A 15,843-nucleotide genomic window follows, 5' to 3' on the forward strand; every position below is an offset into this window, starting at 1 on the left:
CACTTTCATAAATTCAAAGGTATGGAAACAAAATTGATATTAAATTACGATAAGGAATAAAAAGTGTTCATTTTTTATGCTACATAAATTTTATAAAAAGGTACGAATGGAGAAAATAAAAGAAACTGAAATGTCATCATTCAATTTCAAACTTGCCATAACTTGCATACATAATATAAAAAATGTATTATGAATATGGTGAACTACAACTATTGGGTGGCGACGAAAAAAGTCGGAAATCTTGTTGCTGTGATTTGAATTTTACAAAACCGTTAAAATTTTATCGAATTCGAATTTTACAAAACCGTTAAATTTTAATTAACAATTCAAATTTTTAGAAAATCGTTAAATTTTGAAAAATAATTCAAATTTTACAAAAACGGTTGAAATTTAACGAAGAATTCAAATTTTACAAAACCGTTAAAATTTTAACGAACAATTCAAAATATTGAAAGTCGTTAGATTCTTAACGAAAAATTCGAAATTAAAAATGCCGTTAAATTTTTAACGAATCTAATTGCCATAATGCAAGACATAAAAGACAGCAATTGACTCAATTTCGTCCACACCCTCATGTAAATTGAAGCATCGACTAGTCAAGAATAAATGTTGTATTTCTCTCATACCTTCATATGTTTCCTTAGCGATGATGGATGCGTGTAAGATTTATCGCAACCTGCCACTCGACAATTGTACGGCTTATCCGATGTATGTACGTGTGAATGTTTTTTCCTATCTGATGAATTAGCAAAACGCCTATCACAACCCTCGTGTTCGCATTTAAATGGTTTTTCACCTGTAAAATGAAAGAAAAAGAAAGAAAAAGAATTAAATAAATGGCTGAATGGAAGCGAGAAAAATTTGTAATTCAAATTTATTAATTATATATTCATTTCGGTCATTTTTCACAAATTTATATGCATGGATTTATGATATGAATTAATTATCTGAAGGTGACATATGAAAAGAAAATAATCTGTTATTGTATACAAGTGAAAGCATTACAATCGATCAATTTGCCAGACTTTTCTCGCCATAATAAAGAAGACCAAACAAAGAATTAATTTCCATATGTTTTGATTCATGTAATTTAGCATATAAACTGGTTATAAACATTATGTATGCTATGTCTCATTCCACTCTTTTTACCTCTTCTTCGTCTCATATTTAAATTTACATATCATTTTCTGTATATAGTGTTACATTCTCAATGTTTCAGTTCCTTTAAGTCTGTAGATACATGAAAATTTGTAAAACTTGTAATTTTAATTGTTTTATGGATGTTATATTTCTTCGAATCCCATACCCAAAATCTTCACAGAACATAGCAATAAAGAAGAAGCAGAGAATTAACTTTTGGCCAAATGTGCGATTTTTGGCAATAATGAGGAAGTCAAATTCTAAAAGTCAACTACAATGTCGTAAAACAGACGTCCTTCGTGTCTTGTTTTCTTATGAAAGGATACTTTTCTCTTTGTGCTTGAAATTCTTGTTAGTTCCAATATTGATTTATTGCTGTACATGTTGTAAAACAATTGATTTTTATTGGTACTGTTCAGATGAATTTCTGGTTTCATAAAAATTAACTTTTCTGCATAAAAGGACTTTATGGATTTGAATATTATGGTCAATTACTTTGCGAAACATATGCAGGTATACGAAGATTGCTTTTATTGCAAGGATACAGCTATATTTTATGGCTAATTTAAGATTTATTGGTGATTTTGAATTTTAGCGGGAAAATTATTGTTTACATTTCTAAAAATTGACTTTTTACATCTTTATGAAGGCTGTACAGGATGAATTAGTCATCTACTCATAGAATATCATTCGTAGTAACGTTCCCAAAGCAATTTAACAGAACATCATAAAGATCAATTCATAAATTGATCAATTTTCTCTAATATCATTGGCACACCCAAAGCACATCCATAAACCATTCATCCAATGCTCCTCAAGTTCCTTAATTCATAAGAAAAGAAGTAAAAGTATCAAAAAACTCAATGAAAAAAAAAGAGAAACAAAAAGAAAAAAATATTTGTAAAATGTCAAAAATTTATGAGTTGTCCAATTTTCTCGAAATGATGATATTTATAATATTCTAATGTAACAGGCAAATGATTTCAGTCTTGGAATAAATTTTTATATTTTATTGCCCTGGAGTCTCGAGACGATATTCTGTGTCTGAATATTCAAACGAAGAGAAAAAGAGAGAAAATACAATTTTATGTGTTATATCAGTAAATGTATCTCGATACGATACTGAAGACAGTCAAGTGAGTGAGTGAGATGAACTTCAACATTCCATAAATTTGTAAATGATAATATTTTACGGCACGCGTATTAATTATAGTTGTATATTTAATATGGTTTCTTCGATCTTCTTCAACTTTTTTTCTTTTGTGTCTTTTCTGCTCGAGATGTGCTCTTATAATTGGAATATATCAAGTTTTCCACTCAAAAAATCTCCTTTTTTTATTAATTGCATTTAATTAGAATTTTATGGATGAATACAAAAATGTCCATGCAATCTTAAATGACATGGACACCCGAGAATGTCAATGTGCAGGTGACTATAAAAATTAAGTCTAGAATTTAAGTGGAATTTAAATATCTCGTGATTCATCTGTCACCAGACAGTATAAAATAAACAAAAACGAGACAAATAATGCGCTATAAAATCTAAACAAATTTGTATTTTCCCTTAGCTATAAGCAGTGATATTAGTTGACTATCACAGTATAAGATTAATAGTTGTCTGATAAGATTAAAATTTATTATAGAAATTATCTCGCTGTAATGATTTCTCTATCTAATTTCGTGTCTAATTGTGGCGTCTAATATTCAAATTTTTTTTAATTCTGTTTTCTTCTAAGCCTTCTTGATTTATTCAAGCGATATTAATTGTACGCATGTTTAGAAAATGAAAATGAATGAGAGAAAATTCTTGTGGTCTGTCCATCTATTTAAAACACATACAGTTTAGTCGTGCACATATAAATTCAACTTCTGGACTAAGAATATACAATTTCAAGAAGAAGGAATACAAGATTATTATCTTGAATTTTTATTGCTTGTTCTCTTATGTTTCATTCCCCATTCCCTCCTCCTCACTTACGTATTAAAAGTCCACCACACAAAAAATATTTGATTTTAATTAAAACGAAATCCAACTATTGGATTTATTGAAAAGACATAAATGAATATTTAAGAACCAATTTTTACTTCTTCCTTCGATCTCATTTCGAGAAATTTTTTGATGAATTTGTGTATAATTAACAACATAATAATCACAAAACGTCCAATTGTATTGTCAGGAAGTTGTTAAACTTGATACAACAAATCAATCTCTATCCTTCGCTGCTTGATATGTGGAAAAATCAATTGAATTGACATTAAAATATCTGATCATCTTGATTTTCTCACAGTCATTGATGTCTTTCTGTGCTTTATGTGTTTTAAGAGTTCTAATAATTAAATTAAGGCAAATTTTGCTGATCTTTATCGATTTTATTATGAAACAATAATCAAAGTAAACATTGCAGAAAGGGTGTGCAACTAAGAACGGTATTAAATATTCAAATAATAATTACACGTTGAGAAGTCATTTGCGCAATAATTCCCACAGAAATGCTAGTTTGAAGCAAACCCAAATCAGAATGTTTGACAGAAGAACAAGGAATCATGCAAAAAGTCGTTAATCATTTAACATTTCTTTATGATTAAAATCTGTATTTTTTGTATCTGTTCATATTTATAAGTCAAATTGATTTTATCAATCCTCAATTCCTAATGAATTTAAAATCCGAAAGAGCTCATTAATCAAAAACAATATTCTGTGTTTTTTTTTATATAAGTCACGACATTTGCAATACACAGAACAACAAGCTATGGTAAGAAGAATTGATTTAAATGTTTCCCGAATGTGCTTAATCGTACAGAAAATAATAAAAAAAAATATTATTTTTTTCACTTTTCAATTCTTCCCTGCCAAAGCAAGTCAGTCAAGTCAGTGCATGTCGCTCATCTCCGCCTTCATATTTCACATGAATATTTGGTACACACTGTCTGCTGGATGTATGGTTTTGAAAAATAATAATTAAATGAATCATTTCGACAACAACGTCGACGACGAAGTCTCTTTTTTTTTCGTCGTCGCTTATACAATAACAGTAATGCATGAATACAAATCAAGTACACTCGCTTGTATACCGTTGTAGAATATATATAGTCTCGCTACCCTTACACATCCTCGCTCTCATTTACAATAACATTATGTTGAGGGCGACATAAACCATAAAACATATTTATGATAAACTTCAAATAAACAATTTAATAATCCACACCGTAAAACATTATTAATATTCTCATTACAATTTCATATATATTTATATTGGGGGATGATTGTTGAACGAGCGTATGCACTGGATTTTGTCGCACTTTTGTCTTTATCTCTCTGTTTTCGGTATATGTGTAATGTTAATAATGCGGAACAGATTTTATTTGAGTTTTTCATACTTTTTAGCTCGTTTTGTCTAATGAATTGTAATTGAATCAAGTTTAGTGATTGATTGAATGCTCGGCAAACTAGATTTGATCAGGAATTGAATTTAATTAAAAATGTAAACAAAAGAAAAATGGTGTGAAACTACGAATTTTAGTTATTTTGAACTTTAAGAGAGCAAAGGGTATGAAACTATGAATTCTAGTTATTTTGAACTTTAAGATAGTAAAGGGTGTGAAACTACGAATTTCAATTATTCAAAATTCAAAGTTCCAAAAGATCGTTAAATTTTCAATTTTTTTGATTCAAATATTCCTTCAGGCAAAACGCGCTACCCATAAAATAACAGCAACTTAAACACACGTATCAATACTCTTATTTAGTATAATTTTCCTCTCGGTCTCACTCTCTCGGGACATTTTAATTTGAAAAGTTTTTCCGAGCAATAATAACATAGCTGCAGTAGATGTCAGAGAGCAATAGCAAAAAAAAAATGAGGGTGGCAGTACGCCTCGGAAAAATCCCTGCTCTTGTCATTGAAATTGTTTGGTGGAAATTTAAATAAAATATTAAAGTCATATATCATAAATTTTCTCTTCTTTTTTTTCTCGATCCCATTCATGGCATTCGCCCTCGAAAGAGTCAACTGCGAATGAAAGGGAAAATTTTCTCGCTTTTTATTATGTCTTTTTTGATAGTGTTATGCGGTTCAATGAAATGAAATTATTTTATACATAATATACCATGAATGAGAGACTCTATTGTCAATGTCATTGAAATAGAAATTAAAAAATGATCAATTTTTAAATTTATAGCTCGAAAGGATAACACGAGAAAGAAGGAAGGTCAGCATCGTCATCATCAAGTAAAGATCAATCACGTAAGATATTGAATGTGAGTGAAAAAGTGATTAAAAAACAAGCAACATCATCCAGTCATCTGATTATTATTAAGAAGAATGAAAAATGAAAATGATGGATTACAAGACAGGTTACTAGGTTAGAATAACTTCATTGCCTTTATTATTGAATTCTTACACTCAACAAATCTGCCTCATAATAGCTAATTTTATGAGATTTTTTTTTTATAAACATTACAGATTATTGTCAAATCATCGTTACGAAATTCTTCTTTTCATTTCTTCAGATGTGATTGTTGCATAAGAAGAAGATCGATTAAAAAGGAATAAAACTGGTTAATTGTCATTGAAAATTGAATAACCGCAATTAACATTCGCAAAAACTTGAATAATTCAGGTTTATCTGAGATCCAGAAATGGATTTTAGCTTTAAATTGAGTTATTATTGAAATTCAGTTGTCTGGTTGATGTAAATAGATGAATTTAATGCTTGCAATGATGTTGGTTATGCTGTTGTTGGTCTACAACATTGGTAAGTTGCTAATAATTAAATTAAGGTATGATATTGAATTGAATTGAGAATATGAACTAAAAATCAAAACAAAAGGGGTGAGAAACTAAGTAAATGAATGAAATTCAAATCTATTTTGACCGTTAAAATACTAAAAAAGTTATTTCAATGCAAACTTGATCAAGAAGAAAAGAGTATCAAAACCGAAAGTGGATATATGAGATTTTAACTTTCAATTTCTCTAAAAGGTCACCAAAATAAAATAAAAAGTGAGAATAGAAAGAGAAATAGATCTGGGATAATAAAATATCATCTCCGACCCCTCAATTAAAACTGTCTTCTCCTTGATCTTTATTCTTTATAAGCTCTTAAATGACTAATAATTTATTACATGATCCACCTTTCTTTTTCTCATTTTTTGAAATAAAATATAAATAAAAAATTATTTTATATGGACAGAAAGAATCATGAGAGTTTACGATTATATTCTTTTAATAAAAATTTCAATCGTATCGTTTTTCAATAAATTTTTTTTAAAAAAATCATTATAATTCCTTCAATTGACTGTAAATGGGCTTTTATTCAAATTTTAGAATAAGAATGCATCGATGCATAAATTTATTCATCCCTCAAAAAAATATATAATTAACAGTTAAATTCATAATTCGAAGGTGTTTTTCAAATATTTTTATATTCTCCACCTTTTTTTTTGTGTCCATAATTTTAAAAGGAAAATGATTGCACAAAAGGGTTGTTTATGAACACATTTCTGTTGTGTTGATGTAAACGAATCCTTTTTTTGCCTTATTGTTTCTTGTTATTCTATTGTAAATGATACATAGATTGTATATAGGAACAGACACAAAACACAAAAGTTTCTCTTTTGTCGAAAATCATTTCCAAGAAAAGTTTGCTTTGTCTTCACTTTTTTTCTACCTTCATATTCTAAGGGTTATATGCTTTAACTGACTTTTTGACTTATTTTATGTTATGTGTGGGTCCCAATTCCTAGGTAAAGATATTTGTTATTGTTACATGATATGTTAAATGAGATAAAAAGCTAATCAGAATAGAATATGAGACCCTCAACTTTGATAGATGATGGGAATTTAACTAACTTAATAGCATCAAGTGGATGTTATTTTGTTGTTGTTGTTTATCTGCTCCTCTTATGTTATGTTTATCTTTATTTGTTGCCATGTTAGAACGATCAAAAGACCATTAAACATGAATTGATTTTACACCTGTGCCTTTTACATTTTCTTACTGTCGATTCCTTTATGGATGATTATTTTCTGATTAACTAATGAGATTTGCATAAATTTGTTGATGTTCTTTGAATATCAATGAGGAGGATTCTTTTCTATGTCTATTTTTTTGTGCTAATCCAAAACTTCCTGTTACGTCTTCACTTTTTTGTTGTTGAGAATCTTTACTCTTTTTATTATTATTTATTTCAATGCTTTCTAAGAATAGTGAAAATGTTGATCCAACATTTTTTATTTCCAGATAAAATTGGCGATTAATAATCAATGATTTAAAGTCATAATGAAATTTTTAGAGAATTTTTTATACTTTTCACAAGGGTCTGTCAATGAATTAAGTCACAAGAAATGTGTTTTTGTGTTCTGTAATCCTGAATGTTTATTATTATTGTGTACAGTCGTTAAACATGTTGAATATTGTGTACCTTGCAATGATATTGATTTAATATTCATAATTAATGAATTTCCATATCGAGAATGCTTACTTGGATTGAAATAATGAGCAAATTACTGAAGTTTTTGATAAAATTGTTGATTTTAAATTGCACTTTGTTTATGAAATTTTGTTATAAATTTCAAGTCGAAATTGCCATAAAATTTGAAATATTTGTGACCGTTAATATTTTTTGCTATAAAATTTGAATATTTTTTGACCGTTAACTTTTTGTTTTAAAATTTGAATATTTTTTGATCGTTAATCTATTTTGCTATAAAATTTGAATATTTTTTGACCGTTAAAGTAAATTTCGACCAAAAAAGTTGTCAAAACTGTCGCAAATCCACCGCCAAATATGAGATAATTTGGCGAAAAAGAATAAACAGACAAAAATATTAAATAAAACATCGCTATAAATATTTGAATAATTTCTCACTAAACGAGGTAAAAGAAAGACGAGGAAAAAAAAAATTAATGAAAAAAATTCTCGATGCTAACGAGCGTCATTGACAACTTTAACATGTTTATTTTGTGGTTTTACTGAACAAGACGAGGAACGAAAAGAAAAAAAAATTGAGAGAAATATTTACACGAATATAAATCAAAAATTTTATTAAAAAGCTAAAAATTTTATTAATGGAATTTCACTAGCAAACAAAAGAAGGAACGAAAGAGGCAAGCAAAATCAATCGAAAATGGCCCTCACATGTGCTAAGACTGAACGTGTTGAGATTTATCAATTATTATCTCCAAAATAAAATCGATTCAGCAGTTGAATTCGTAAAAATTATGAGTAAAAGCATGAACGGCAAGGATGGAATCGATTTGACAAAAAGTAGGATGTGTTACAAAACAATAGACAACATCCAACACGTCATCAACAGATAAACAACAATCATCAGGGAAAAAAAGTATCTGCTGGAACATTGTCCCTTTTATACCATTTGCTATAAAAATTGTACTTTTTTTCCCTTCTTATGCGCAAAATAGAGATGTTACGCTACATTTTATTGAGGGGTTGGAAAAATATCTTGTTTCCACCATATTGTTTTTTCTTTTCTATTTTTTGATTTCTATCATTTCATGAATGGATATTATTATTCCTCTTGTTGCTTACTTTACCCTTCTCTTCTATATGCTACATGCATTCATGAACGAAAGTTCTAGTTATTTTTTGTTGAAAAACGGCGAAAACGACTTTATTGTCGGTGTAATCTACTCATCTACACATATTTCTCTTACTGTTGTTGCTGTTCAATATCTCTACATAAACATTATATAAACTGAGTATAGACTAAATGGGATTTAGATTGTCAGAGGAGCTTTCTTATTTTTCTTTATTGTTTTTGCCCGTATTTTCCACTAAAAGGAGGATTTTAGCGCGTTTTTTGTGTATGCTGTGACTGTCTTTGGATGATTTGTGAGTCAGAAGGCTTTGCAATGTCTGAATTGCTGCAAATTTTGTGAAATTTATTGAATTTATTGAAAATCTTGTTTAAGATTTTATAGCAAAAATGTCAATGCTTGATTCAAATTTTAGAAAGCTGTTAAATTGTTTGAATACTAAATTTGAATTTTAAAAAAACCGTTAAATTTGCTATAATTCATTTCTCAATTATTTATGCGCTACAAAAGCAGTCTATTGACTTTTCTTGATTTAATGCTGTTCAACATCGAGTTAGGAAAAAGCTTGAAGAAGGGATGGAAAATTTATGGTCGTTGTCGTCGTCGTTTTCCATTCAGAGAGGCTTTAAAGAGATTTTGATGAGCGTTAAATTACATTTTTGTGTGCCTTATTGATTTTTCCTCTCTGTGTATCAAAACAACAGCATCAAAATCAGATGATTCCCTTCTATTTACAAGTGCGAGTCCACATAAAGAGCGATTCGAGTTCGGAATATTATTAGGCGCCCCGGACGCGCGACGATGATAAAGAAAAATATAAATACAGAGTTAAAAAAAATTAAAGCTTGATCAAATTTTGATAATCGGAGTCCAATTAGGCCAATTTGTGTAAAATTCTCTATCCTGATAATCATCTAAAGACATTAATATTTCTCATTTTTTATTTCGAAAGGCACCAAAAAACATTTTGTCTCTCGTAAAAAGTCCAAATGATAATAAAATGTTAATAAAACCAAGATATAAAAATTAAATGGGGAAACAGAGAGAGACAGCAGTGAAAATGAGTAAAAAAGAAAGATTGTTTTATGGAAGGTCTCGATAGTCCCTGAATAGTAACTCTAAATAGTAATTATGTGAAAATTAATTCCCTCAGTTGAATCTATAATTATTATCCCTGATTAATTATACCATAACATCTAGATCTCTCAAATTTAATTCTTTCGTCACTTTATTATCTTTTTCTGGTTGGAGCAACAGTGTTGAGAGTATAAATTTTCTGCGACTTTTATATCTGAGAATTTTCATATTTTATGTTAGAACTGTGATTAGGCTTTATTTTAATTGGTTTTAATTTCTTTGAGGGGTTATTATAGCTTGTAGTGTCAGGTATCATATTTAAATGGGAATTCTTTAGATGATTTATATTAATTAAATGGGAATTTTTGGTGACGTTGGCTTTAAGAATGAGATATTTCCATTATTCAGCACTTTATGGCGGGAATTCAGCACTTTATGGCTCAAATTCAGCACTATTCAGCAACTTATGGCTCAAATTCAGCACAATTCAGCATTTTATGACCGAAATTTATATTCAGTATTTAATGGCTCAAATTTAACAATTTATGGCATTCAAAAGTTTAAGGCACAAAGTCAGCACTTTTCTGTAACTTATGGCTAAAATTCAGCACTTTTCAATAAATTTTGGTTGAATTCAATATTATTCAACAATTTATGGCTAAAATTCAACAATATTTAGAAATTCAGCATTTTATGGCTTAAATTCGACACTATTCAGCAACTTATGGCTCAAATTCAGCACTTTATGGCTGAAGTTCAGCACACATCATCAAATCTGCGCTGTTTTATCAAGTCATTTCCAACTCTGCTCACCGAAAAACTAATGTATAAAATTAAAAATTAAAGAAGCAATTCCAGTTGACACAAAGAGCAGACAGAAGAAAATTATGTTGTTGTCGTCCGAAACGGAGATAAAAAAAAAATTTAAACGCACGACAATACTTGCTATCATGAATGTTACATCTAAATGTCATTAATCGACTCCTTTTGCTTACCCACAAAAAATATAGAGATAATTTTATTGTGTGGATGGAGGTAAAGGAGAAGTGGAAAGGTAAAATTAATGAGCTCTAATAAGTTTCTTTATTGGTGACAATTTGTAACAAAAAGTTGAACAATAACATCACGGCATGCAAATGAAGCATGAAATTTGCCAGTAAAATGATATTTTGCGTACCACTGAATGTGGTGAATTATTGCATGTAATTTATACGCATTATTTATCATTCATGTAATATAAAGAAGATGAGGTTGAAGGAACAAGAAGAAAAATGTGCATTATAAGCACGAGCAATGAGTTTTGTGGCAAATAGAGATATGTGCCTCACAGTTTTTATGCACTAAATGCTCTCAATCACCATTTCAGGTAAAGTAATTGAATATCTTTAGAGATGAACATACATAAAGTTTATATGATTTTGTGTCTAGTCACAAAGATTCATTAATTATGTTGCTCAATCACTATAGGATATTTCACTTCGAAATTATATTTGTTTTATCCATCCAGACACTTTACAGTGACGACGACGTCACATCCATCGAAAAAAATGAACTTTTCACTCGCTCGTATTGTGGCATTTACATGGAATCGGGGATGGAACATTCCATCAGGCCAAAACCAATTATTAGAACACATTCCACATTGGGTTTTTCGGAGTATAATAGTCGAATGATCTTGATGATGATGAAACAGAATCGGAGATGGTATTGTCTACGGAATATGTCACATACAACCATTTCAATCTCATACTGAAAAGATTCTTTCATTCTTAATTATCATTTCTGACATAACTTCTCTTCATTTCTTTAGTAGAAGTATGCGGAAGTGGCCGAAATGCAGTTGATTGTGGGAATTGGGGTGATTTTTTGAATTATTTTTTTTAACGGTTTTTTGAGATTTGAATCATTTTTGTTGTAATTTTGTATGAATTTCAGGAATTTTTGAGGAATTTCATGAATTTTGGAGTCATTTAGACATGAATTTGATGCCAAAACAATCTCTGGACGTAACTAATACTTGAATTTAAGGAGCAAATGAATAAAACTTCTTTAATCAATAAAAAAGATAAAATTGAGAAAAAACCCAAAAAAGGGGCACAAAACTACAAATTCAATAATTTTTAAATTCCAAAAATCCGTTAAAATCAAAAATTCCCACAATTCTCAGTCAAAACTCTCGAAAAACATTTGTTCAAGAACATAAAAAATTGAACGTTTTACTGCTTTAATGATTAATGATATTTTATATATATTCCCAATGTCTGTATCTCGACCAGAATGTATGTTTATAAATAAAAAAATCAGAATCATTCTCATCACAATATAAGTATATTAATAAGAATAATAAACGACTTATTGCTTAAATGTTTTTACATATTTCGTCTAAATGTGCTACAAAAGGGAGTTGAGAACGAATCAAGATACATGTTAATAAAATAATTGAACAAAAAAGTTTTTGAATTTATTTGCCACAATTTACAATTTATATTATTATGCCTTAAATATATTCATCGCTGAGTAATCAGATTATGAAATGTTTTCTTCTCTCTTCTTTACTTATTTAGTGCTACATAGTACATAGTACATAAGGTACATGTTAAAAATTCCCGAAACCAACAACAGCAGCAGCAACAGTAACACGAGAAATGGAAATAAATAAAATGTGGAATGATGAAGGAGAAAAATGTTGGACATGGCATGATTGGCATTTTCATACAGCACATACAAAAAAAAAAAAATAAAGTTAATATCGCGTAAAATAATTTGATTTGAGTTGGCAAACGAATTTTGTTTTACATTTATTCCTTTTCGTTTAGTTTTTCTTTATTGCTATGAAATCAAAAGTCTTTTCTTATTCTGCTTTTGTTTATTTGTAAATATCAGTTCATGTACGTTTCTCAGTCTGATCGTACACGTGATGATGTTTTGATATTTAATTTGATAAAGCATTTCAAATAAATTGTGGGAGCTGAATGTTTAACACGATCATTTAGCAGTGTAACGGTTGGTTTGAATTTGAAATTTGTTTCTGTTTTGTGTTTGTGGGCTGAATTTTGCTGAATAGATGCTGAATTGTGGTGAATAAAGATTGAATTCTACGAATTTGAAGATGAATTCAGATGAATAAATCCTGAATTTAGCTGAATACATGCTGAATTTAGATCAAAAGTGCTAAATTCAGCTGAATTCATCTAAGTAAACATCAAATTCAGATAAATTTTTTCAAATTCAACTGAATTTAGAAAATACTGAATACGTTTTGAATTTAGCTGAATAATGGCTAAATTTAGCTGAATTCAGATGAATAAGTTTTAAAATTATCTGAATTATGATAAATAAATGCTAAATTCAGCTGAATAAACACAGAATTCTACAATATCAAAGCTGAATTCAATCAAATTATTAAAAATTCATCAACAAAGCCTCTAAAATTCAATTGTTCCACCAACATTCCAACAAATCTCCTCCGTCCACAAAGACAATTCAACAATGAGAGCATATAAATGCTTGGCAATTGCTAATAATGAATTATTCACTGCAAATACACTTCAATTGATATGAATTCCGTTACATAAATTACAATAAATGCACAATAAGGGAAGAGAATAAACTAAAATCTATGGCAGACTATCTGACTGCAGCATATAACAAAAAAATAAATCGAGACAAATTTTTTGCCATACAGTTCATCCGAAATATAATAAAAAACAATTGACTCTGAAGTATATAAAGATCATGATAAAAAAATATATATTTTTCATATAATTTATTATCTTTATTTACATGCAACAAGAACATAGAGCATACAAACAACATATCTGAGAAGAATGATCTTTTTTCGTGTATGAATTGAATGTTGTAGCATAAAACGTATGTATCGTATTTTTTGCTTATGCTGCACATTTGTTCAAATCCAAAACGTTGCTTATTTTGGGGAAATAACTTCTAGACAGTCTAGAGTCACCAATGTTTGTCAATCATGATATTAAAGATACAGAAAAAGGACGAGCACGTGATGCTAGTAAAAAATTCAAGAAATTCCCATACCGTACATATTTTTATTGCCATTGCCATTTGGCCATATTATTCTCATTCTCATCTTTCGCTTCCAGCCATATTCAAAACATATTTATGCAAAAAAAGAAATAAAAGGCACGATTTTTCTCAGGAAAAAGTTCCCAATCAGACCAACAACAACAACAACAACAACATAGGTGCATAAGAGCGCGATTGAGAGGAAGAAATGTATACTTTTTTATAACATTTCATCTTATTGAACCAAATATCATTGTGGAAGATGAAGACAAAGACATAAAAAAAATAACATTTTCGGAAATGTTTAACAACAAGTTCTCGGTTCTGCAATACTTTCCTTTACCTTTCACATGAGCATAAAATGTAATTGAAAGCATCGCAATCGACAGAAAACAAAGAGAAAAAAAAAGTTATTATAAATTATTTTTCCACCTTCTCATGAAATTGTGAGGGATTTTCGTTCATTTTTTATTGCTTTAACACGTTGCCAAAAAAAAAAAAAATCCACGTTGATTTCTCAGAGCATTATTATGTTTTATTATTTTCTACATTATGTTGAATGAAGGTGAAGAAGAAATGAAGAGACTGAAATGAATGAGTCATGCATGGGGATGAGCCAATGAAATGAATGTTTGTTATTGATTTATCTGTGCTAGAATTGGAAGAAGTTTACTTTGTTGTGCTTTATGTTTTTTGAGTTCTCAATATTCTGCGTTTTAGCTGAATAAATCCTGAAGCGAGCTGAATTAAACTGAATACTTGCTGAATTGTTACTGAATTAAACTGGAAAAGTTGCTGAATTAATGCAAAAAGTTGACAAATTAGCCGAATAATTCTGAATTGTGCTGAAAATTGACTGATTTTAATTGAATAGTTGCTGAATTGAGCTAAATTGTTGCTGAATTAAACTGAAAAAAGAGTAAATTGAGCTGAATTGTAACCTAATTGAATTGAACTGAGCTGAATTGTTACTGAATTAAGCTGATCTGAACTGAATTGAACTGAATAATAACAGAATTAAGCTAAATAATAGCAGAATTGAGCTAACCAATAGCAAAATTAAGCTGAATATCTCCTGAATTCTCCTAAATAGACTCTCAATTCCTTAAATTTTGTATAAATTGACCCAAAAGATCAGAAACAAATTCACAAAACTTCTTCACGTGCATTCCATATTGATTTTTTCTAGAACTTTAACTTTAACATTTCCATACATTTTTTTATTGCCTTTAATAATTTGCCTTGCTAATGACTATTGATTCCTACAAAAAAAAAGAACCCAAATCAAATTATTCGAAATGTCTGCAAAAGCATTGATTTTATTTTTGTGTGTTTCAAATGTGACAGAAACATCAAGAAAAAGAAATGCCTTATTTACATCAAAAGATGAAAGTAAGTAGTTATGTACTGATTCTTATATAAATAGGAGGGTCAAGGTGCTCTCCAAGAAATCAAAATGAATAGGCAACAACTTTAAAATTCCATCTTGTTTTACACTTGAATGAGTAAGAGAGTACAGACTGAGGTATAAACAAACAAGACTTACCGCAATTTACAACAACAATAACAACTGGAATTGAAATTTATGTGTAAATTGAGAATTATTGAAGCATCAATTTCAGTCAGTCAGCACACAGAACTGAAATTCGCAGGTGAAACAATTTTACAATAAAACTGTAGGGTATTGCGCGTAAGTGTTATATACGTGAAATGTTTACTAATTAAAAGCCACTTGATTGCCAAACAAAAGCATGTGTTAATGTGTACAGGAAGGCAGTCGAGAAATTAAAATTCTTTACGTACATGCTCGACCTTATCACAACACAAAACAACTACTTAAGAAGTCTTTGCATTGAAATTCTTTTATTTGACAACATTTTTGCCAATATCGAATTTCATTACGCGTTCCACCTTCGACTGCTTCTGGACACACGAAAAAAAAAAAATTCTTTTTAATCGCTTAATCTCGTTCATCCAAAAAAACAGCAGCAGCACCGAATGAAGAGGGAGCAAAACAGAAATTGAAATTGA

General features: G+C 29.3%; 1 protein-coding gene across 1 annotated transcript in view; it reads right to left on the reverse strand.

The window, feature by feature from the left end:
• Positions 1-15,843, reverse strand: part of opa (odd paired) — a 36,964-nt gene that overhangs the window by 1,092 nt on the left and 20,029 nt on the right. Inside the window, exon 4 of the mRNA XM_070640167.1 lies at positions 627-796. Within this exon, the coding sequence (XP_070496268.1) occupies positions 627-796 (170 nt within the window). The remainder of the gene's footprint in view (positions 1-626; positions 797-15,843) is intronic.

Source organism: Chironomus tepperi, unplaced genomic scaffold (genome assembly GCF_022539635.2).
Source record: "Chironomus tepperi strain 1889 unplaced genomic scaffold, CSIRO-AGI_Ctep_v1 contig_217, whole genome shotgun sequence".
NCBI classification, from domain to species: domain Eukaryota; kingdom Metazoa; phylum Arthropoda; class Insecta; order Diptera; family Chironomidae; genus Chironomus; species Chironomus tepperi.